This window comes from Coregonus clupeaformis, unplaced genomic scaffold, assembly GCF_020615455.1.
Source record: "Coregonus clupeaformis isolate EN_2021a unplaced genomic scaffold, ASM2061545v1 scaf0553, whole genome shotgun sequence".
NCBI classification, from domain to species: domain Eukaryota; kingdom Metazoa; phylum Chordata; class Actinopteri; order Salmoniformes; family Salmonidae; genus Coregonus; species Coregonus clupeaformis.
The window spans coordinates 109,075-131,257 of record NW_025534008.1 but is presented as its reverse complement, the minus strand read 5'-3'; the positions used below and the strand labels follow the sequence as shown (position 1 = coordinate 131,257).

At 41.1% G+C, this 22,183-nt stretch overlaps 2 protein-coding genes across 2 annotated transcripts; both read right to left on the bottom strand.

Annotated features, from left to right (window-relative positions):
* Nucleotides 1-1,231: 1,231 nt before the first annotated feature.
* On the bottom strand, nucleotides 1,232-2,581 carry LOC121538961 (antimicrobial peptide NK-lysin-like). Its single transcript, XM_041847114.1, has 5 exons — nucleotides 2,517-2,581; nucleotides 2,253-2,332; nucleotides 1,718-1,801; nucleotides 1,439-1,596; nucleotides 1,232-1,262 (listed from the first exon to the last, which is right to left on the bottom strand). The coding sequence occupies exons 1-5, from the start codon at nucleotides 2,563-2,565 to the stop codon at nucleotides 1,232-1,234; spliced, it is 402 nt and encodes a 133-aa protein (XP_041703048.1). The 5' UTR covers nucleotides 2,566-2,581.
* A 4,998-nt stretch (nucleotides 2,582-7,579) lies between these two features.
* On the bottom strand, nucleotides 7,580-10,893 carry LOC121538962 (tonsoku-like protein). Its single transcript, XM_041847115.2, has 3 exons — nucleotides 9,825-10,893; nucleotides 8,039-8,160; nucleotides 7,580-7,947 (listed from the first exon to the last, which is right to left on the bottom strand). Exons 1-3 carry the CDS (start codon nucleotides 9,935-9,937, stop codon nucleotides 7,937-7,939), a joined length of 246 nt encoding a protein of 81 aa, XP_041703049.1. The 5' UTR covers nucleotides 9,938-10,893; the 3' UTR covers nucleotides 7,580-7,936.
* Between the last annotated feature and the right edge of the window lie 11,290 nt (nucleotides 10,894-22,183).

Here is a 22,183-nt window from a genome sequence, read left to right as displayed (position 1 = left end):
TATCTCTATAATTCATGTTTCTATACATTTTTCAGACGAAAGCCCTTGCTGGATGTCACTTAAAGTAACAGTACAGTGAAAATCTCACTTTTAAAAGTTCCTATTCTATTAACTCATACCCAAATAATGTTGTTGACTCATCCTATACTCGTATTTGTAGCAAAAGCCTAAATTGGAGAAAAAACACTTCAAAAACCCCATCTCAAACTTGGATCTTTAACAGACCGTTTAAAAAATGCTGAGGAGAATGAGCAGGCCAATCAGTGTTCTACTCGCATTAATATTTGTTTTTGTTGGGGTACGCCCACATCATTCACAGAAAAGCTGCTTTTTAACATACTTAATTACCATTTTCTGGAAGGAAAACTATTTAACCCATATTTTAATTTATTATAAGTTATATTTCATAGAAATCTGGAAACACTGGACAGTTACTTTAAGCCACCTACCAAACAATCAAGATTATTTTCAGAAAACTGAGATTCTAAATAAAAAGGTAGCTAAAATGCCAACATGAGTTCCTAGACATTGTAATTAAATGCTTTATCATTAAAAAAAAAAAAATAGTACTGCATGTTAATCAGTAAAACATTTAATAGGATATATTTATAGAGTTATGTTAGCGGTGTCAAAGAAGGGTTGGAGTTGTACTCTCTGTCAATTGAGGTTTATTTTTTGCCCGGCCAAAAAGTTCACGCAAACAAACATTCAACATTCTCAACATTTTTGACTAAAATAGCAAAAGTTTTACATTTGTACATGATACAAAATGTACTGCAATTTAAGGATGACACAAAATATGTTATAAACCGGATCATTCGAGCCCTGGATGCTGATTAGCTGAAAGCTGTGGTATATGAGACAATATACCACGGATATGAAGCAAAACTACTTACTTACTGTTCTAATTACATTAGTAACCTGTTTATAATAGCAACAAGCCACCTCGGGAGTTTGTGGTATAGGGCCATTATACCACAGCTAATGGTTGTATCCAGGCACTCTGCGTTGCATTGTGCGTAAGAACAGCCCTTAGCCGTGGTATATTGGACATATACCACAGCCACTCTGGCCTTATTGCTTAATTATAATACATTATTTCAGAACATAATCATTCCATCAACTTGATCATCCATGTATATGCTTGTGTTGTGACTAGTTTGAAAAAGAAAGAGCAAGAGGCTGGCAGCATAGCATTGTCTTGACAACAGAACATCCATCTTCTGCTTGGTCAGTAGCTCAGGTCCAAAACTTCCTTTGGTCTAAAGATGCACAAAAAGACTACATGAGTGGAAGATCGGAAGACATAATATTTTCATATTAATGAATGCATTCTACTCAATAGTGTTTCAATTAACAAGCACAAGTGATCATCGCTATACTCTTTAGTTGTCTGAACAGTGACTAAAGAGTATGTCGAACGGTTTCTTGTACTCACTTGCAGGCCTTAATCTTAACGCAGATGGTCCTCACGTCATCGCTTGTGCTAAGCTCCTCAATCAGCACCCACAAGTGTTTTTTCACCAGGTCTTCACACATAGATTTTAGGAAGCCAACATTATCGCAAACGGACAATAGCTTCTGCTTTAGCTCCTCCTATTGACGAGAAATCATCATCAACATCAGTTTACATTTTCAGAGAAATATCACAGTAAGTAGTAAATAGTGCAATTTCATGAAGAGACACTCTTATGAATTGTAATGCTATGGTAGCTACCGGGCTAGAGGAAGTGGAGATGGATTTCTTCACTTTGTTCAGTGCCCACTTACACACCCAGCAGGTTCCCTTTAGCTGTTGTTCCTGTGGAAAGCACAAACAGACGAGAAAGGACATGGTAAAAATATTATAATCATCTGTCGCTGTGCCCTTGAGCAAGGCACTTAACCCTAATTGTTTCAGGGGCTCTGTACAATGGCGATCTTGGCCGTGACCCCACTCCCTGTGGGTGTCTCGGGGGGAGTTGGGATATGCAAAAAAAGACATTTCCATTACACACTTTTGTGTAACAAGACAAATATAAGCACCCCACCAAATTATTATTATTAATTGAATTATGGTGTGATGTATTCAGTGTTATGGTTTAAGTACATTTGATGTAATGTGAGTGTGAAAAAGTTAGTTTGGACAATAGTTTCTTCAGTCAATGTATGTTTTAATTAAATGTACGTCTATGGTTAAGTGCTGTTGCACAGTAGAAGGTTGAGTATTACAATAGGAAGTTCATAACATTTTGACCATAGCATACTATTACCATGTGCTTTTCCGGCTGTGCTTCCACTACTTCCTGGTCATCAGGGTCAACCTCTTGGCATTGGCCATGGATCTCCCAAACTGTGAAGAAAAAATTATACAACAGTCACTCCCATGATGGGTACTTTACTTGTATTGTACTGAAACCAAAGGTGAACTTGGAGTTGATTTAGGCCCCCCTACCCACAGTTCCCCTTGCACCCTGACCCAATGTATGTGCTGCATATACAGTAGTTACTACTTGAGTTAACAAATGAAATCTTACCTGAACAAGCCAGCAGACAGAGGGCAAGGAGGAACAGAGATGTTTTCATGATTTGCGGTGGTAGAGATGTGAAGAGTAAAGTCGTGTTGGGGTTTGGTAAAGAGACTTAGGAATCAGACAAGCCCTTTTATATATAGAGGCCCCTCTATCTACAGCCCCCTGTACAAACCCCACCTACGATGTATTGATAGTACATCTCACATTGACCACAACAGGATGTTACTTGGAAGGATGTCATATTTTCTTGTGGTTTTTCTTCATAATCACATTTTTCCATCTCTCCACTGTCTGATCTTCATTTTAATTTAATTTTAATTTAATCAATTACAGATTAAGCCATGTACTGTATGTCATGGAAAGAGCAGGTGTTCTTAATGTTTTGTACACTCAGTGTGTTTCCAGCAGAATACACCACATTGACATATTGATTAAAACTTGTTCAGCTAGCTTAGAAGTGATACATTTAGGGCTATATCTACTAGCCTAATGTAAGGGATCGGGGGTTGGCTGGGTCTAGACAGAGTCTGACACTTCCCCGATCTACAGAGAGGGGGAGTCATCAGACTCGATCTGGTTCACCTGAGTTCTGAGCACACCTGTCAGTAATTAGTGGAGGATATAAGGTGTGCGCTGAAGTTCAGTCGGTGCGAGGTATTGTTCCATTGTGACTTGCTAAGCATTTTGTTCCGAGAGAGAGAGAGAGAGAGAGAGAGAGAGAGAGAGAGAGAGAGAGAGAGGGGTTTGTTGTTTTTGATTACCCGTGTATCCGACCTGTGCCTTGTTGTTTGACTCCCCGAATTGCTTAATCCTCTGCTTGTCTATCCCAGTGATTACCGTACTCTGACCCTGTGCCTGTGCCCTCGACTACGCCCGCTCCCTTGGTACCTCTGCCTGTCTCTGCCTGGCTCGGTTTTGACCAGTGGCGGCTCCTGAAAAAATTCTCAGGAGGGGCAATTTTTCTGATGATTTAGGTGACCTACACACATTTAAAAAAAGATATGTCCAGCAACAACATGAAGACAGGGGCAGCATATAAGTCAATACCAGAAGCATTTATTGACTGATCTCAAAAGTGTTGGCTTACCAGGGTTGGTGGAGCCCTCAGTTTCATCTTTGCCTCGCAAAGCTAACTCAAACACTCCGCAAAACTTCACACACTGGATTAGCCGGCTGAGGATGTGGCGGTTCTTGCTAATGTCGTAGTAAATATATTTGTTATAGTGAATATGGAATATGATATGTTGAGTAAAATGTTGTGCTAAGATCTATTTAGGTCAGGAGCTGGTTATAAGTTATGTTCTATCCAATAACAATGGACAAAAAAGGGTCCTATCTTGTCAGCCTTGTCAGCAGGTGGCCAAGGACAACACCCACGCCATAGGCCTCTCAGTTCTTCCAACTCACGAGTTCTTGCTCTGAGGACACACACACACACAAACACACACACACACACATCATCACTGTTAAACACACACACACACACACATCATCACTGTTAAACACACACACACACACACACAAAAATCCCCTCTCTTAGGCTGAACATTTGAAGACAGAGAACCCGACTCAGAGCCAATGCAACAGTGACAGTAGCCTGGAGGGGACCTCGCCCAACTCATCAGGACCAATCAGAAGATCAGAACTACTAGATTGAACCTACTTCATTTATTGCATAAAATGTCTGCACACAATGTTTGAGGCTCTCTTCAGATAATAATAATAATAATAATAATATGCCATTTTAGCAGACGCTTTTATCCAAGCGACTTACAGTCATGCGTGCATACATTTTTGTGTATGGGTGGTCCGGGATCGAACCCACTACCTTGGCGTTACAAGCACCATGCTCTACCAGCTGAGCTACAGAAAGTGGATACTCATGGATGCGCATTGCAATTGTAAAATGTCAACACAATTGGAGACACCACGTCATTTTTGGAGACATGTTATTGACAGTAAACTATTGTAGATGCGACTGCTAACTAAATAAAACATTTTAGCTGGCTAGCTAATCATCTTAGCTAAATGTGGGGCAAACAATTCAGTTATTTACCGTTAATTTGAGGGATTGGGGTGAAAGAAATCGAGTTACATAGTGATACTTTACGGATATACTGTATTGACAATATCGCAATATTTTAGCGCTAGTTGGCTGTACCTGCACCAAAACACCATTATTGTTCCTTCATAGCTTGTTCTCAATCTTTTCACATTGGGAGCCAATTTGTTTTCAGCACTTTTATTTCCATGACTGATCAAAACTCGTTCTCATGGCTTTCTGATCCCTCTGCAACAGACATATGTGCGCAATAAAATCACAGTATCGAATCGCAATACGTATAGAATCATGGAGACTCGCAATGCTGATGCATATATCTTATCGTGAGGTTCCTGGCAATTCCCAGCCCAAGTTCATTTGCCACAACAAATCTCTTCGCTAGCAAACGCAATGTGTCTCCAGCAATGTTTACTTTTTGACGTTCTATGGCATCTCCACTTTCCAAGCATATATGACCACATGTAATATTTTGGTAAGTGATGCAAATAGTGAACTATGTAGGGCCAGGATGTAAAATATATGTAGCTGCAGCAATTTCTCTTATCTGATATGGTAAGTAATGGGGCTTGATTTATAGCTCCCTAAGAGTTTGACGAACGGGTCCGTGAACGCGATTGCAGATATCTTTACCTCTGAATAAACTGCCTTATATTATACAATTATCCACCTTGTCCAAAAGTCTCTACTTTTTCTCCGTTCTCCAGTAAACTTGTTTTATCAACAATAGTAAGGTTCAATGACACAGAAAGCAGTTCAATGTCGAGTACAGTCGCTCTCTTACCAGGATCGCGGTCCGCTCTGACCAGGGTGAAGGTGGCCGGCTCCACCTCTCTCTGCCAGCAGCGTTTTTCATTATTTAGTCCGTTCGTAGCGGGTATGTACCACGATCAACAAGATCAGTCCAAAACCGAAGATCAGTCCAAAGCAGAATGTTTGCAGAATGTTTGTAAACTAAGTCTACAAATTAAAAACATAAAATAACGCCACACTGCAGGTCGCAACATAGACGCTGATAGCCGCCATTGTCTTGAATTCACGTTCAACGTTACGTCACGTATGTCAAAGCGCGTAAGTGCATGCACACAGACACCCATAGAGAATGTATTGAAAGCTTTGAAATGTGAAAAAAATAGATTTTACATGACAGGCTATGAGAGACTTCTGGGCGATTTTCAACCTGACTGAAATCGCCCAAAAAGCGGGCGGGGCCATTTGAAGCTACGACTTTAGCCTGATTTGACATTTAGTGGCTGGCAGATCAGACGTGAACACTGATAACTGCTGTTGCCGTGATATAATTTTTTATAAATTTATAAAAAAATATATAATTTTTTTAATTTTTTTTTTTATAATTGATTAGAAAAAAATCCCTTCCTTTTCCCGTTTGGCAGTGCGTCGCCCATATCGCCCTATTGAACAAGCCGTCCCTGGTTTTGACCACAGCCGCCCGACCACGATTAAGCTATTCCCTTGTCTGTACTCTAATAAAGCATCGCTATTCTGCGATTGGATCTTACCACTCTGTCCGAGTATTCATTACACCTAACATATGGAGTTGTTTTAAGATAGTAATAACATGGACCATTTAGCTATTTTAATTTGTATTTTAGGACACCTGTAGGTATATGAAAAAAATATGAACAAATTATTTGATGAAGCATTACATTTGCCCTTACTGCTATAGACACCCATTGTATAACACATTAATAAATTGCAAAATAAATCAAAAGGACGTATGTTTTGAAGTGTCTGAAATGCATCTGAGAGATATAGGAAAGCTCAGGATAACATCAGGGACAAAACAAATGTTATATTAGTGTTTGTGGTTAACTCCAGAGAATGCGTTTACACTGCAATGGAAACCCATTTCATGAAGCTCCCGACAAACAATTATTGTGCTGATGTTGCTTCCATAGACAGTTTGGAACACGGCAGTGAGTGTTACAACCGAGGACAGATTATTTAGAACGTGGTAGCCACGGGACCAAAACAGCAGAGAAATATATCATTGCGCTTCAACACTCTTAGTTGTTGTGGAAATTGACCCACAATGCTGTTAACTTCGTGCATCTACGTCATATCGCTGAGGTTACCTTAAAAATGCTGTTTTATTGAGAAATGAACAAGACCAGAAAAGTTTAAATAATAAGTTCAATAATGCTTCAATTCAATGTAAGAATTCGATTCCTCCTAGTCCTAAACCAGTTGGATAGAAATGTAATGTAAAGCTGAGATATGGCAGTATATTCCTCAAATAAACAGTCAACAATGTGTAGGCCATGTGTATCCCTTGTGTAGGCCATGACGATCATTATTGAATTTGCTAATATGGTTATTGTATGTTTGTTTTATGTCTCAGCATAATTTGCCTACAGGGATTAAAAAGTACAGTGTTTTGTAATCTAATCTAATCTAATTGAAAGTAAAGATCAGTCTCTCCAGGATTCCGCGATTCCAAATATTATGCGCGGGCTTGTAATTTGACCAATTACCACTCTATTTTCACTAGCTACAGATTGTAACACCAGATAATGTGTCTCAATCAATGACAGAAGATTGGAAAAAGACAAGATGGCAGTGTACACATTGATGGATTCATTCATATAGCAATACATAGATTTGGGTAGGGTGTTGGGCACAGCAAGTTATAAGACCAGGTAGTTTATTTTGCTCTCTGTTACGTCCACAACTGTTAAACATGTATTTTGGTGTAGGCTAAGGCCCTACAGTAGCCTGTTAATAGTTTTGTTTTGAGAGTTGTATCGGAGATACAGCGGCTGTGGGCAGAGACTAGGGGGTCATGACAGAATGGAGGGAAATAATCATTTCTCAGCTTGACCATTTCTTCAGTCAGTCAGCAAATGTTGGGAGGTTGCATGGAAAAAAGCACCATGACAATAAGCAGTCCAATAATAATAATAATTATCTTCACTTCATTTTTGTTTTTTTATATTGAATACTTACAAAAACAGACAATAAACATACACATGTATAAACGCACCCACAAACACACACTGAAATAAGTATATCTACATAATGCATACAAAATATTAATGCCGAGATCTGCGGCTGCAGCCCATGTCACCAAAACAGGAATGATATGTAAATCATCTCAAGTGTACGCATTGGAATCCAAGCAACACCAATCTTTAAGGGTGTGAGAACTCAAGGAGTCCTCCTCACAGTGAGGGGGAAGTAGTGAGAGGGCACTTGACATCTCTGGAGAGGACACATTCCCCGGGCCTCCTCTGGCCCCAGGTCTGCTGCAGGGCCTCATGGTCCAGTTTGTTGAGCCCCAGGGAGCACAGCCACAGGTCTTGGACCTGTTCTGACAGGCCGTCCAAACTGTCCCAGGGGCCGGCTACCTGACAACTTGAAGAAAGAGAGGGAAGAAATTAGAGGGACTAAGAGAGAGCCTGAGAGTCAGACTGAGAACCAATAGACTACTATAGGCCTAGAGTACCTTGGAGTTTGAGATAGGTCAAAGGTCGCTGGGTGGAGAGGATGCTGTGGAGTCCCGCTGAGGTCACTGCCGGGTTCTCTGACAGGTCAACAGACACCTCGGTGGGACAGAAAGGCAGACACCTGGACAGCAGGACACACAGGACATACATATTTCAGTACTGGACAGTCAGGTCACATGAACCAGAGGTAGTGTACAGGGCAGACACTTGGAAAAGACACAGTAGCTCAACTAGCTAAATACAGAAGGACAAGGATGATATACACTACCAGACAAAAGTTTGGACACAACTAGTCATTCAAGGGTTTTTCTTTATTTTTACTATTTTTTACATTGTAGAATAATTGTGAAGACATCAAAACTATGAAATACCACATATGGAATCATGTAGTAACCAAAAAAGTGTTAAACAAATCAAAATATATGTTATATTTGAGATTCTTCAAATAGCCACCCTTTGTAGCTTTGTACACTGTTGACATTCTCTCAACCAGCTTCATGAGGTAGTCACCTGGAATGCATTTCAATTAACAGGTGTGTCTTCTTATAAGTTAATTTGTGGAATTTCTTTCATTCTTCATGCGTTTGAGCCAATCAGTTGTGTTGTGACAAGGGGGGTAAAAGACTAAGTCCATATTATGGTAAGAACAACTTAAATAAGCAAAGAGAAACTGCAGTCCATCATTACTTTAAGACATGAAGGTCAGTCAATACGGAACATTTCCAGAACTTTGAATGTTTCTTCAAATGCAGTCGCAAAAACCATCAAGCGCTATGATGAAACGGGCTCTCATGAGGACCGCCACAGGAATGGAAGACCCAGATTTACCTCTGTTGCAGAGGGTAAGTTCATCAGAGATACCAGCCTCAGAAATTGCAGCCCAAATAAATGCTTCACAGAGTTCAAGTCACAGACACATCTCAACAGAGGGGGACTGTGTGAATCAGGCCTTCATGGTAGAATTGCTGCAAAGAAATCACTACTAAAGGACACCAATAAGAAGAAGAGACCTGCTTGGGCCAAGAAACACGAGCAATGGACATTGACCAGTGGAAATTTGTCCTTTGGTCTGGAGTCCAAATTGGAGATTTTTGGATCCAACCGCCGTGTCTTTGTGAGACGCGATGTGGGTGAACGGATGATCTCCTTATGTGTAGTTCCCACCGTAAAGCATGGAGGAGGAGGTGTTATGGTGTGGGGGTGCTTTGCTGGTGACACTGTCTGATTTATTTAGAATTCAAGGCAAACTTAACCAGCATGGCTACCACAGCATTGTGCAGTAATACACCATCCCATCTGGTTTGGCCTTAGTTGGACTATCATTTGTTTTTCAACAGGACAATGACCCAACACACCTCCAGGCTGTGTAAGGGCTATTTGACCAAGAAGGAGAGTGATGGAGTGCTGCATCAGATGACCTGGCCTCCACAATCCCCCGACCTCAACCCAATTGAGATGGTTTGGGATGAGTCGGACGGCAGAGTGAAGGAAAAGCAGCCAACAAGTGCTCAGCATATGTGGGAACTCCTTCAAGACTGTTGGAAAAGCATTCCAGGTGAATCTGGTTGAGAGAATGTAAATAGTGTGCAATATAAAATATATTTTGATCTGTTTAACACTTCTTTGGTTACTACATGATTCTATATATGTTATTTCATAGTTTTGATGTCTTCACTATTATTCTACAATGTAGAAAATAGTAAAAATTAAGAAAAACCCTTGAATGAGTAGATGTGTCCAAGCTTTTGACAGGTACTGTATATTGAGAGCACCACAAACACACACCTGGCGAAGGTGGCCACGCTGCCTTCCATCAGTCCACCCGCCAGGCTCAGGTGTGTCAGGGAGCAGTCATCCTGTGGAACACACAAAGAACAAAGCAGAACTATGTTCTCCATGACTCCTCCATTTTCAGCAAGGGACCAATCAAATCTCAGATCTCATGTTATGTCCTTAACCAGGCAGTTAGTACTATGTCTATCACCCAATATGTCAGTGTTGAGTTCTCAACTTGGCCTCCAGCTTAAACATTACTAGTCAACATGAATCCTACTTACAGGGCGACCATCACTACATTTGTTCCTCTATTGAATACATTGATATTGATTATTGCATTGTTGGGTTTTGGGTTTGCAAGAAAGGCATTTCACTGTACTTGCATGTGACATTAAAACTTGAAACTTGAAACTTCTAGCTAGACTAGAGCATAACCACATGCATGTCTTAGTCTGGCTGACCTCAAACTCATAGGTTAGACACAGCAGCTGTGGGAAGAGACTACGTGACCGCTGATATGCACTTGCTGCACTTTCTATAAAGCATTTCAGTATGCATGCATACTACATCTTTCTAACTGTGAAAAGGTTTGTGCATGTTTGCGCCACTGTCCCCAACCATAATAGTGTGGTTAGCAGCACTATTAAACGTAGGTTTTAGAAGTAGGGGGAACATAACCTGGCGGGGGTCTGGAGGTCCTCCTCCAGAATTGTTTTGGTCATCTAAAGCTAATTTCCTGTTTTTTTACACAATACAATATGCTGCCACTATTTAGAACAAAAAGTAAGCAAATAATACCCACAGTCATCAAGCTAGGTAATAGATCATTATTAAATATGTTTAAGTGATTAATAAGACTGAAATAGATCAAAGTTAATTAAATAATAAATATTGTTGCACTTGTAACCAAAAGCCTAACATATGATCAACTCTTGAAAAAATACAAAGACTTTTGATTGTCTTTATTAAGGCCTGAATGCCCGACCCCCACCAGTCTAGTCAATAACTAAACTCTCTCCCAACACAAGTTCCTTCCCAATTCAAACCTTTAATATGTTTTACAGTGGCTTGCGAAATTATTCACCTCCCTTGGCATTTTTCCTATTTTATTCCCTTACAACCTGGATTTAAAATGGATTTTGGGGGGGGTTGTATCATTTGATTTACACAACATGCCTACCACTTTGAAGATCAAAATATTTTTTATTGTGAAACAAACAAGAAATAATACAACAAAAACAGAAAACTTAAGTGTAGCAGTATGCTTAGGGTCATTGTCCTGCTGGAAGGTGAACCTCCGTCCCAGTCTCAAATCTCTAGAAGACTGAAACAGGTTTCCCTCAAGAACTTCCCTGTATTTAACACCATCCATCATTCCTTCAATTCTGACCAGTTTCCCAGTACCTGCCGATGAAAAACATCCCCACAGCATGATGCTGCCACCACCATGCTTCACTGTGGGGATGGTGTTCTCGGGGTAATGAGAGGTGTTGGGTTTGCACCAGACATAGCGTTTTCCTTGATGGCCAAAACGCTCAATTTTAGTCTCATCTGACCAGAGCACATTCTTCCATGTGTTTGGGGAGTCTCCCACATGCCTTTTGGTGAACACCAAACGTGTTTGCTTATTCTTTTCAGCAATGGCTTTTTTCTGGCCACTCTTCCGAAAAGCTCAGCTCTGTGGAGTGTAAGGCTTAAAGTGGTCCTATGGACAAATACTCCAATCTCCACTGTGGAGATTTGCAGCTCCTTCAGGGTTATCTTTGGTCTCTTTGTTGCCTCTCTGATTAATGCCCTCCTTGCCTGGTCCGTGAGTTTTGGTGGGCGGCCCTCTCTTGGCAGGTTTGTTATGGTGCCATATTCTTTCCATTTTTTAATAATGGAATTAAAATGGTGCTCCGTGGGATGTTCAAAGTTTCTGATATTATTTTAGAACCCAACCCTGATCTGTACTTCTCCACAACTTTGTCCCTGACCTGTTTGGAAAGCTCCTTGGTCTTCATGGTGCCGCTTGCTTGGTGGTGCCCCTTGCTTAGTGGTCTTGCAGACTTTGGGGCCTTTCAGAACAGGTGTATATATACTGAGATCATGTGACAGATCATGTGACACTTAGATTGTACACAGGTGGACTTTACTTAACTAATTATGTGACTTCTGAAGGTAATTGGTTGCACCAGATCTTATTTAGGGGCTTCATAGCAAAGTGGGTGAATACATATGCACACACCACTTTTCCGTTACTTATTTTATTAATTTCACTTCACCAATTTGGACTATTTTGTGTATGTCCATTACTTGAAATCCAAATAAAAATCCATTTAAATTACAGGTTGTAATGCAACAAAATTGGAAAAACGCCAAGGGGGCTGAATACTTTTGCAAGGCACTGTAGAGTAGGATATAGCCTATACATTGGCGGAGAAGCATGGGGCAGTTATCTTTCCAAGGAAATGTACTTCCTTTATAGGCCTATGATTAGGCTATAATTTACTACATTGCCTAGAAATAGGCCTAAATATTGATCACCCATATTTCTCAGTCTGAAAATCTTCACACTCCTAAAAGGTAGGCTAACAAAATATCAAGAGAAAGTGCAAGTCTCTCCAACTCTGCTCTTTTCAAACTACATCTAGCATATTGGCTGATATAGCCCAGTAATACAATATAAGGGCCATGTGAGACTCTCTGGTAATTTAACCTATTTCTTAGGTTATTTTTGCGACATTTGATATTGCCTATAGGGTGCAAAATTGGGACAATGGCTGGCAAGTGAGCTGCATCACATATGCCTAAAATAACATTGCGGGACTGCAGTTGGGTTTGGGACCTGTTCTTGAAGAAATCGGTCCCGCGCAGACCTCTACTGTGCACCATGACAGTGAAGCCTGTAACATTAGAGCTGTTTATTATTGTGTCAGTGTGGAAAGTAAGGAATTAGCTACTGACAGATCAATAACGTTACATTGCCATACTGACTAATAAAACTCACATTGCACTGAAAAAACATCAGAATATCAATATTCAATCGTTTGGCCGATGGTTTCATCGTTTGATTCAGGTCTAGTGTGTTTGAGGCAAAAATAATAACTAACGTTAGCCAACTTTTGGCCAGCTCTCTCTAACATTACATCAACTGGTGAAAGCTAGCCAAGTTAATTTACTTCTGAAATGGGACAAATCAAAGGCTACAAAACATTTCCATGCAAACAACAGCTGTTAGATAATAGTAATAGGCACCTCATATCGCTATCTGACAGATAACTAGAGGCTAGAGATAACCAGGCTGTGGTAGCTACTAGCTAGCATAGCTTATTCATTCACCTCAGTCAAAAGGGGATGAAACATTAGCTAACGTTACATGTCGGTTACAATACTAGCTCAGCACTGCGAATAAACACAAGTAAAAAAAATTATGTTAAGCTAAACAGCAGTTACCTTGCCAGCTACAACATTTAACTCAATATTAGCCAGTTTCTGCTCTGCTTGCTTTTACAACTTTACAACTTGGTGAAAGAGCGCAACAGTATACACACTTAACTATGCTCAACTCTCCCGTGCTGGAACAGCCGGCCTTCCAGAAGCTTTGCCTTCACACATCCTGTCAGCTCTGTGGTGTCCACGGGGTCCTAAATCCAGCCGGCTGAACACTCCAAACAGCCTACCCGACTGCTCGGAGGCGCAGGCATGGTCCTTTTTGTATCACATTGCAACGATAAAACAGGGTGGGGGGGGGACAAAAATGCAATTTCAGAATGTGGGGGGGACATGACCCCCGGTCCCTAGTGTAAATTGTGCCCCTGTTTAGCAGCACTTCACACAAATGGGTATGCTTAAATAGTTAACAAGGTGGCAGTCACATCATCCACAAATTGCACTAACAGAAACCATTTAGTAATTGCTTTTTAAAAATGGGAAATTACAATAACAGGTGATGTAATTAGTTATCCTAACCATAATTGCCTTGGCCCAATCTCTGAGTGATATAGTGATACACTGAGGTGATAACACTGATGTGTGACTAGGCACTTTCCCACAGTATCTTGAAGCCCACCCAACACCCTCCTTTGTGGAAATATTAAACAGTGAGAAGAAGGCCAGTCAGTGGGTTAACGAACAAGGAAACCACAGTGTGAAGCTGTGGGTCTTTAGAAGTTCACACCAAGTTGGGGGGGAACATTCTTTCACTTGCAAGACTCATGAATCTCCATCCCCAGAGTTGTGTCGGAGATACAGCGGCTGTGGGAAGAGGCTAGGGGGAACAGAACGGATGGATTTAATAATTTCTCAGCTTGACCTATTCTTAAATCAATCAGCAAATGTTGGGAGGTTGCATGGAAAAAAGCACCATGGCAATAAACAGTCCAAAAATTATGATAATTATGTTCACAGAATGTTTTTGGTTTTCCATTGAATACTTACAAAAACATAGACAATACACATACACATGAATAAACGCACCCAGAAACACACACTGAAATAAGTATATCTACATAATGCATTCAACATATTAATGCCGATATCCCTCTGCAGCCTATGTCACCAAAAGATGCCTCAAATATGAGAACGACGGAATGTAATCATCTCAGAATACTATAGGCTTACCGCACCTTGGAGGTTGAGATAGGTCAAAGGTCGCTATGTGGAGAAGAGGCTGTGGAGTGCCACTGAGGTCTCTGCCGGGTTCCCTGACAGGTTCACAGACACCACGGAGGGACAGACAGGCAAACACCTAGACACACTAAACATACAGATCTCAGTACTGGACAGTCAGGTCACATTATCCAGAGGTAGTGTACAGGGCAGACACTTGGAAAAGACCCAGGCATCTCAACTTGCTACATCCAGAAGGAGAAGGGTGATATACATTGACAAACCACAAACACACACCTGGCGAGGGTGGCCACACTGCCATCCATCAGTCCATTTCCCGCCAGGCTCAGGTGGGTCAGGGAGCAGTCATCCTGTGGAACACACAAAGGACCAATCAGAACCATGTTCTCCGTGCCTCCTCCTCCATTTTCAGCAAGGGAACAATCAAATCCCAGATCTCATGCTATGCCCTTAAACAGGAAGTTAGTACTATGTCTATCATCCAATATGTCAGTGTTGAGTTCTCAGCTTGGCCTCCAGCTTAAACATTACAAGTTGACATACATTTGCTCCTCTATTGAAGACCATCTTGCCATAGCGCCCCATTAAGTCAAATGGTGTACACACTTTATGATACTACCATTGTATCCTAACTACCATATCCTCCTGAGGTGTTTGGGGTTTTTGTTGAAAATTTATATTTTATTGTAAGGGCAAAATTGTCCTCTGTAGTGGTCATTAGGACGTGAATTTGATTTTTTTTTACATTACAGTCAATGAGTACAGTAGGTGAAAAACATAGTTGCGGCAGGAAGATAAGGTTGACAAGGTCACACCCCCACACCAGTGGTGGAAAAAGTACCCAATTGTCATACTTGAGTAAAAGTAAAGATACCTTAATAGAAAATGACTCAAGTAAAAGTGAAAGTCACCCAGTAAAATACTACTTGAGTAAATGTCTAAAAGTATTTGGTTTTAAATATTTAACAAAAGTAAATGTAATTGCTAAAAATGTACTTAAGTATCAAAAGTAAAAGTATAAATCATTTCAAATTCCTTATATTAAAACAGACCAGATGGCACAATTTTCTAGTTTTTTAAATGTACTGATAGCCAGGGGCACACTTCAACACTCAGACATCATTTACAAACAAAGCATTTGTGTTTAGTGAATCTGCCAGGTCAGGTAGTAGATGTTCTCTTGATAAGTGCGTGAATTGGACCATTTTCCTGTCCTGCTAAGCATTCAAAATGTAACGAGTACTTTTGGGTGTCAGAGAAACTGTATGGAGTAAAAAGTACGTTATTTTCTTTAGGAATGTAGTGAAGTAAAAGTAGTCCAAAATATTTTACATTTTAGTCATTTAGCAGATGCTCTTTTCCAGAGCGACTTACAGTTAGTGAGTGCATACATTTTCATACTGGCCCCCCGTGGGAATCGAACCCACAACCCTGGCGTTGCAAACGCCATGCTCTACCAACTGAGCTACACGGGGGTAATGTACAGATAGTAAAGTAATGTACAGATACCAAAAAAAACGACTTAAGTAGTACTTTAAAGTATTTTTACTTAAGCACGGTCAGGTGAGGTTTATGGTGATGCCCATCTACTGTGGGACTCTAGTTAAAGATCAGGCGGAGGGAGAGATGCAGTGCAGTTTATGAGTCTTTCAGTGGTGGAAAAAGTACCCAATATTTGTACTTGAGTAAAAGTAAAGATACCTTATTTGGTTTTAAATATACTTAAGTATCAAAAGTAAAAGTAAAAATAATTTATAATTTGTTATATTAAGCAAACCAGATGGCATATATTAAGCAAACCAGTTTAAAGCCGCTGGTTTGCTCAATGATTGTCTGAAAAACACACAAATTGTCTGCCTTTTTATATATTCAACTTAATGACTTGATCTGATCTTTTGATGGTTAAGAACGTTCCTGCCATATATTATTCACAATTTACCTGTATTTCAGACAATATTTATCAAATTACACAGACCACTAGAAGACAGCCTCACAAGTCAGTCAGACCATTTTCCAACCACAAACACCTAGCCTGGCCTGTCCTGCACACCCACTGCTGCCTATCAGGCTACTGCAGAAAGAGGGGGTGGTGCTGTGACCATCACTGAACAAAGGATACAAGGCCATATAGGGACACAGCACAGCCAGAGTCTTACTAGTGAGTATCATATGTCAGTGTTTCCCACAGAGTTTGTCTTGGTGGGGTGTAGATGCTTCTGAAACAACATTCATATACACTACCGTTCAAAAGTTTGGGGTCACGTAGACATTTCCTTGTTTTCCATGAAAACATACATGAAATTAGTTTGAATAGGAAATATAGCAAAATGAATAGGAAATGTGGTCATTGACAAGGTTAGAAATAATGATTTTTAATTGAAATAATAATTGTGTCCTTCAAACTTTGCTTTCGTCAAATAATCCTCCATTTGCAGCAATTACAGCCCTGCAGACCTTTGGCATTCTAGTTGTCAATTTGTTGAGGTAATCTTAAGAGATTTCACCCCATGCTTCCTGAAGCACCTCCCACAAGTTGGATTGGCTTGATGGGCACTTCTTATGTGCCATATGGTAAAGCTGCTCCCACAACAGCTCAATAGGGTTGAGATCCGGTGACTGTGCTGGCCACTCCATTATAGACAGAATACCAGCCGACTGCTTCTTCCTTAAATAGTTCTTGCATAGTTTGGAGGTCATTGTCCTGTTGTAGAAGGAAATTGGCTCCAATCAAGCGCCGTCCACAGGGTATGGCATAGCGTTGCAAAATGGAGTGATAGCCTTCCTTCTTCAAGATCCCTATTACCCTGTACAAATCTCCCACTTTACCACCACCAAAGCATCCCCAGACCATCACACTGCCTCCACCATGCTTGACAGATGGCATCAAGCACTCCTCCAGCATCTTTTCATTTGGTCTGCGTCTCACAAATGTTCTTCTTTGTGATCCGAACACCTCAAACTTAGATTTGTCTGTCCATAACACTTTTTTTCCAATCTTCCTCTGTCCGGTGTCTGTGTTCTTTTGCATTCTTAATCTTTTCTTTTTATTGGCCAGTCTGAGATATGGCTTTTTCTTTGCAACTCTGCCTAGGTCAGTATCCCGGAGTCGCCTCTTCACTGTTGACGTTGAGACTGGTGTTTTGCGGGTACTATTTACTGAAGCTGCCAGTTGAGGACCTGTGAGGCGTCTTTTTCTCAAACTAGACACTAATGTATTTGTCCTCTTTCTCAGTTCACCGTGCACCGGGGCCTCCCACTCCTCTTTCTATTCTGGTTAGAGCCAGCTGTTCTGTGAAGGGAGTAGTACACAGCATTGTATGAGATCTTCAGTTTCTTGGCAATTTCTCACATAGAATAGCCTTAATTTCTCAGAACAAGAATGGACTGACGAGTTTCAGAAGAAAGTTATTTGTTTCTGGCCATTTTGAGCCTGTAATCGAACCCACAATTGCTGATGCTCCAGATACTCAACTAGTCTCAAGAAGGCCAGTTTTGTTGCTTCTTTAATCAGCACAACAGTTTTCAGCTGTGCTAACATAATTGCAAACAGATTTTCTAATGATCAATTAGCCTTTTAAAATGATACACTTGGATTAGCAAACACAATGTGCCAATGGAACACAGGACTGATGGTTGCTGATAATGGGCCTCTGTACGCCTATATAGATATTCCATTAAAAATCAGCAGTTTCCAGCTACAATAGCCATTTACAACATTAACAATCTCTACACTGTATTTCGAATCAATTTGCTGTTATTTTAATGGACAAAAAAGTGCTTTTCTTTCGAAAACAAAGACATTTCTAAGTGACTCCAAACTATTGAACGGTAGTGTTTCCGGTTATAAATCAGACCAGTCTTGAAACTGTGCATACGTGAACGCGCATTATAACTCCTTTTATGGTGAAAATAATACCCTTATTTGATGTATACTTTGGAAGTATTGGAATTAGGCCAAGGCAGTTTCTAAAGAAAATATAAATGGCGAGCTTGATCAAATGTCTCTGGAGGTGTTTTCAGAATGTTTTAAACTTTTCCAGTGACATTTGCTGTAGGGCCTATCTGACAGTTTCTGAAATAAAAAAAACAATAGCAGATTATTTAGCATTTACTTTTTCCCGAACCTAAATATAATGCACTGTCTACTCCCTCCCAAAGATGTACATTTACTGTAGGCCCACTTACAGTGGTAGCCTACACACTTCAATGCAAAACATCAACTGTCTGTTCATCTGTTAAATTCTACTGTATATTAAAACCGCACTGCCTTTCGGATGCATAGAGCAAAATACTTGAAATAATAGCCTATCTAATAGGCCTGATTACATGAGAGATGCGCATGGTAATTTGTTGTAGGCTAAAGATACTCCGGGAATATCAACCCATTATGGCCAGAAAAGGTTTGAATCCTGGAGCCGGCAAGGTGGAAAAGTCTGCCGTTCTGCCTTTGAGCAAGGCAGTTAACCACCAACAACAACTGCTCTTTGGGCACCAATGACTTTGAATAAGGCAGCCCTGCACCTCTCGGATTCAGAGGGGTTTGGGTTAAATGCCGAAGACACATTTCGGTTGAATGCATTCGGTTGTGCAACTGACTAGGTAACCCCTACTTGCTTGCTTGCAATGCAATAACCTACTTCTGTGCGTACGCATGGTCTAAAGTTTGAGTGAAGCTAAGCACATTCTCACGCCAAGTTCCGTTTTTATAAATGCCAACTTTTGCATGAAAACTAGCGCACAAATGTTTTGGGGTATATTTTCCACGTACGCAAAGTTTATAAATGAGGCCCCAGACTTTCATAGCCTCACTTGCTTTCCAGCTGAGACTATTTCCCCAGCAAATAATATCAACTACTCAAAAAATGACACTAAATTCATACAAACTAACTAAGTAAATACAAATTACCTATAATAAGTAACCGTTGTCTGGACCAAGGCGTTCGCCTCCGCCTTAAGCCCCTCCCACATGATGTGATTGGAGGACACTTCCAGGAGGTGGAGCCGGGGCATTGTAGTGGCGACCAGACAGCTGGGTGTGTCTGGCCAGCAGTTTGAGGGTGCGGAGGAGAGGGGAGAGGGAGTCAGGCTGAGGTCACACACAGAGGGACTGCCGTCCTGCACCTTACACAGACGAACCACATGCTTGTTCTCCTCTGGACACACATCACACATCACACACACGCAGACACACACATACACGGCATGGATTAACAATGCACTTCAGGTGTTCAAATAACAGAAATAGTTCCTAAATCCCCATTCAAGTCAATGATCTGTGATGGGTGAACCAGTCTAGTAATTCTATTTCTATGTTAGAAACCATTCAATACCCAGTCGTTCACATACACGGCCTATCCAATGATGCAAAATACAAGAGAGCTCTAAATTGACTTTGGTGGAAAATTATTCCCTTGCGCCAGAGTCTGTGGCATATCTTTGACAGTTAGTTCACCTCTTTTGGACCATAATATGTCTTCATCTCCATACTGTCATCCCTAATATTAATCAACGTCTAAATATGAATCAAGACAGAATCTTGATGAATGATGTTCCGGTAATAGCTTAATCTGTCCTGCTACAGGAGTAATGTGACGTGACTCCGTGTCTCTCACTCCGACCTGGGTTCAAATACTATTTGTTGTGCTTGATTGAGGTTGCCTGTTGCAATGGTACCAATAGGTCCAACAGTACAAACCCTGTTCTCCAAGCACTGTAGGCAGGCTAAAACAAATGCTCAAAGTACTTGACAGATTTGAAATAGTATTTGAACCCAGGTCAGCTCTCACTCGGTCTCTCTGACCTGCTGAGTGCTGTGGTGGGTCTGGGGTGACGTGGAAGGTCGGGGGTCGTCGTCGGTCTTCCTCAGAGAGAAACCCCTACTGGAGGACAACGACACCGCAGAACGAGAGAGAAAAAACACACGTTGTTGTTCCACCTGCTACTACTGCCCCTTATAGTTCACGCTCAAGGTCCTAAACGATATTATAACCGCGATTGATAAAAGACAGTACTGTGCAGCCGTCTTCATCGACCTGGCCAAGGCTTTCGACTCCGTCAATCACCGCATTCTTATTGGCAGACTAAATAGCCTTGGTTTCTCAAATGACTGCTTCGCCTGGTTCACCAACTACTTCTCAGATAGAGTTCAATGTGGCAAATCGGAGGGCCTGTTGTCTGGACCTCTGGCAGTCTCTATGGGGGTGCCACAGGGTTCAATTCTCGGGCCGACTCTATTCTCTGTGTACATCAATGATGTCGCTCTTGCTGCTGGTGACGCTCAGATCCACCTCTACGCAGACGACACCATTTTGTATACATCTGGCCCTTCATTGGACACTGTGTTAACAAACCTCCAAATGAGCTTCAATGTCATACAGCCCTCCTTCCGTAGCCTCCAACTGCTCTTAAACGCTAGTAAAACTAAATGCATGCTCTTCAATCGAACGCTGCTTGCACCCGCCCGACTAGAATCACTACTCTTGGCGGGTCTGACTTAGAATATGTGGACAACTACAAATACCTAGGTGTCTGGTTAGACCGTAAACTCTCCTTCCAGACTCACATTAAGCATCTCCAATCCAAAGTTAAATCTAGAATCGGCTTCCTATTTCGCAACAAAGCCCCCTTCACTCATGCTGCCAAACATGCCCTCGTAAAACTGACTATCCTACCGATCCTTGACTTCGGCGATGTCATTTACAAAATAGCCTCCAACACTCTACTCAGCAAATTGGATGTAGTCTATCACAGTGCCATCCGTTTTGTCACCAAAGCCCCATATACTACCCACCATTGTGACCTGTACGCTCTCGTTGGCTGGCCCTCACTACATATTTGTCGCCAAACCCACTGGCTCCAGGTCATCTATAAATCACTGCTAGGCAAATCCCCGCCTTATCTTATCTCATTGGTCACCATAGCAACACCCACCCGTAGTATGCGCTCCAGCAGGTATATCTCACTGGTCATCCCCAAAGCCAACACCTCCTTTGGCCGCCATTCCTTCCAGTTCTCTGCTGCCAATGACTGGAACGAACTCCAAAAATCTCTGAAGCTGGAGTCTCTTATCTCCCTCACTAACTTCAAGCATCAGTTGTCAGAGCAGCTTAACGATCACTGCACCTGTACACAGCCCATCTGTAATTAGCCCACCCAACTACCTCATCCCCATATTGTTATTTATTTTGCTGATTTGCACCCCAGTATCTCTATTTGCACATCATCTTCTGCACATCTATCATTCCAGTGTTAATACTAAATTGTAATTTTTTTGCACTATGGCCTATGTAGAACTTACTACATTTGCACACACTGTATATATATTTTCTATTGTGTTATTGACTGTATGTTTTTGTTTATCCCATATGTAACTGTGTTGTTGTTGTTGTTTTTAATCGCACTGCTTTGCTTTATCTTGGCCAGGTCGCAGTTGTAAATGAGAACTTGTTCTCAACTGGCTTACCTGGTTAAATAAAGGTGGGAAAAAAAAAAACGTTTTAAATATTAGTGACTCACTTTCAAGTGCCATTCAAGACACCCAAGGACACTACATGGCAAGCAAAACGGAAACTTAAGTCACTCAGCAAAATTATATGAGAGAAAGAAAGAAGGAAATGAAAGGGTGGATCTGCTTGGGCTCCTTCTGTTGTTAGCTTCCATTTGGGTTCTACAGGGAATTACAGGGATGGTTGTATGTGTGTGTCATCAGTGCAGCTGCTACACACCTCTGCTAGCCATCTCAGTCTTGGTTGAGTGAC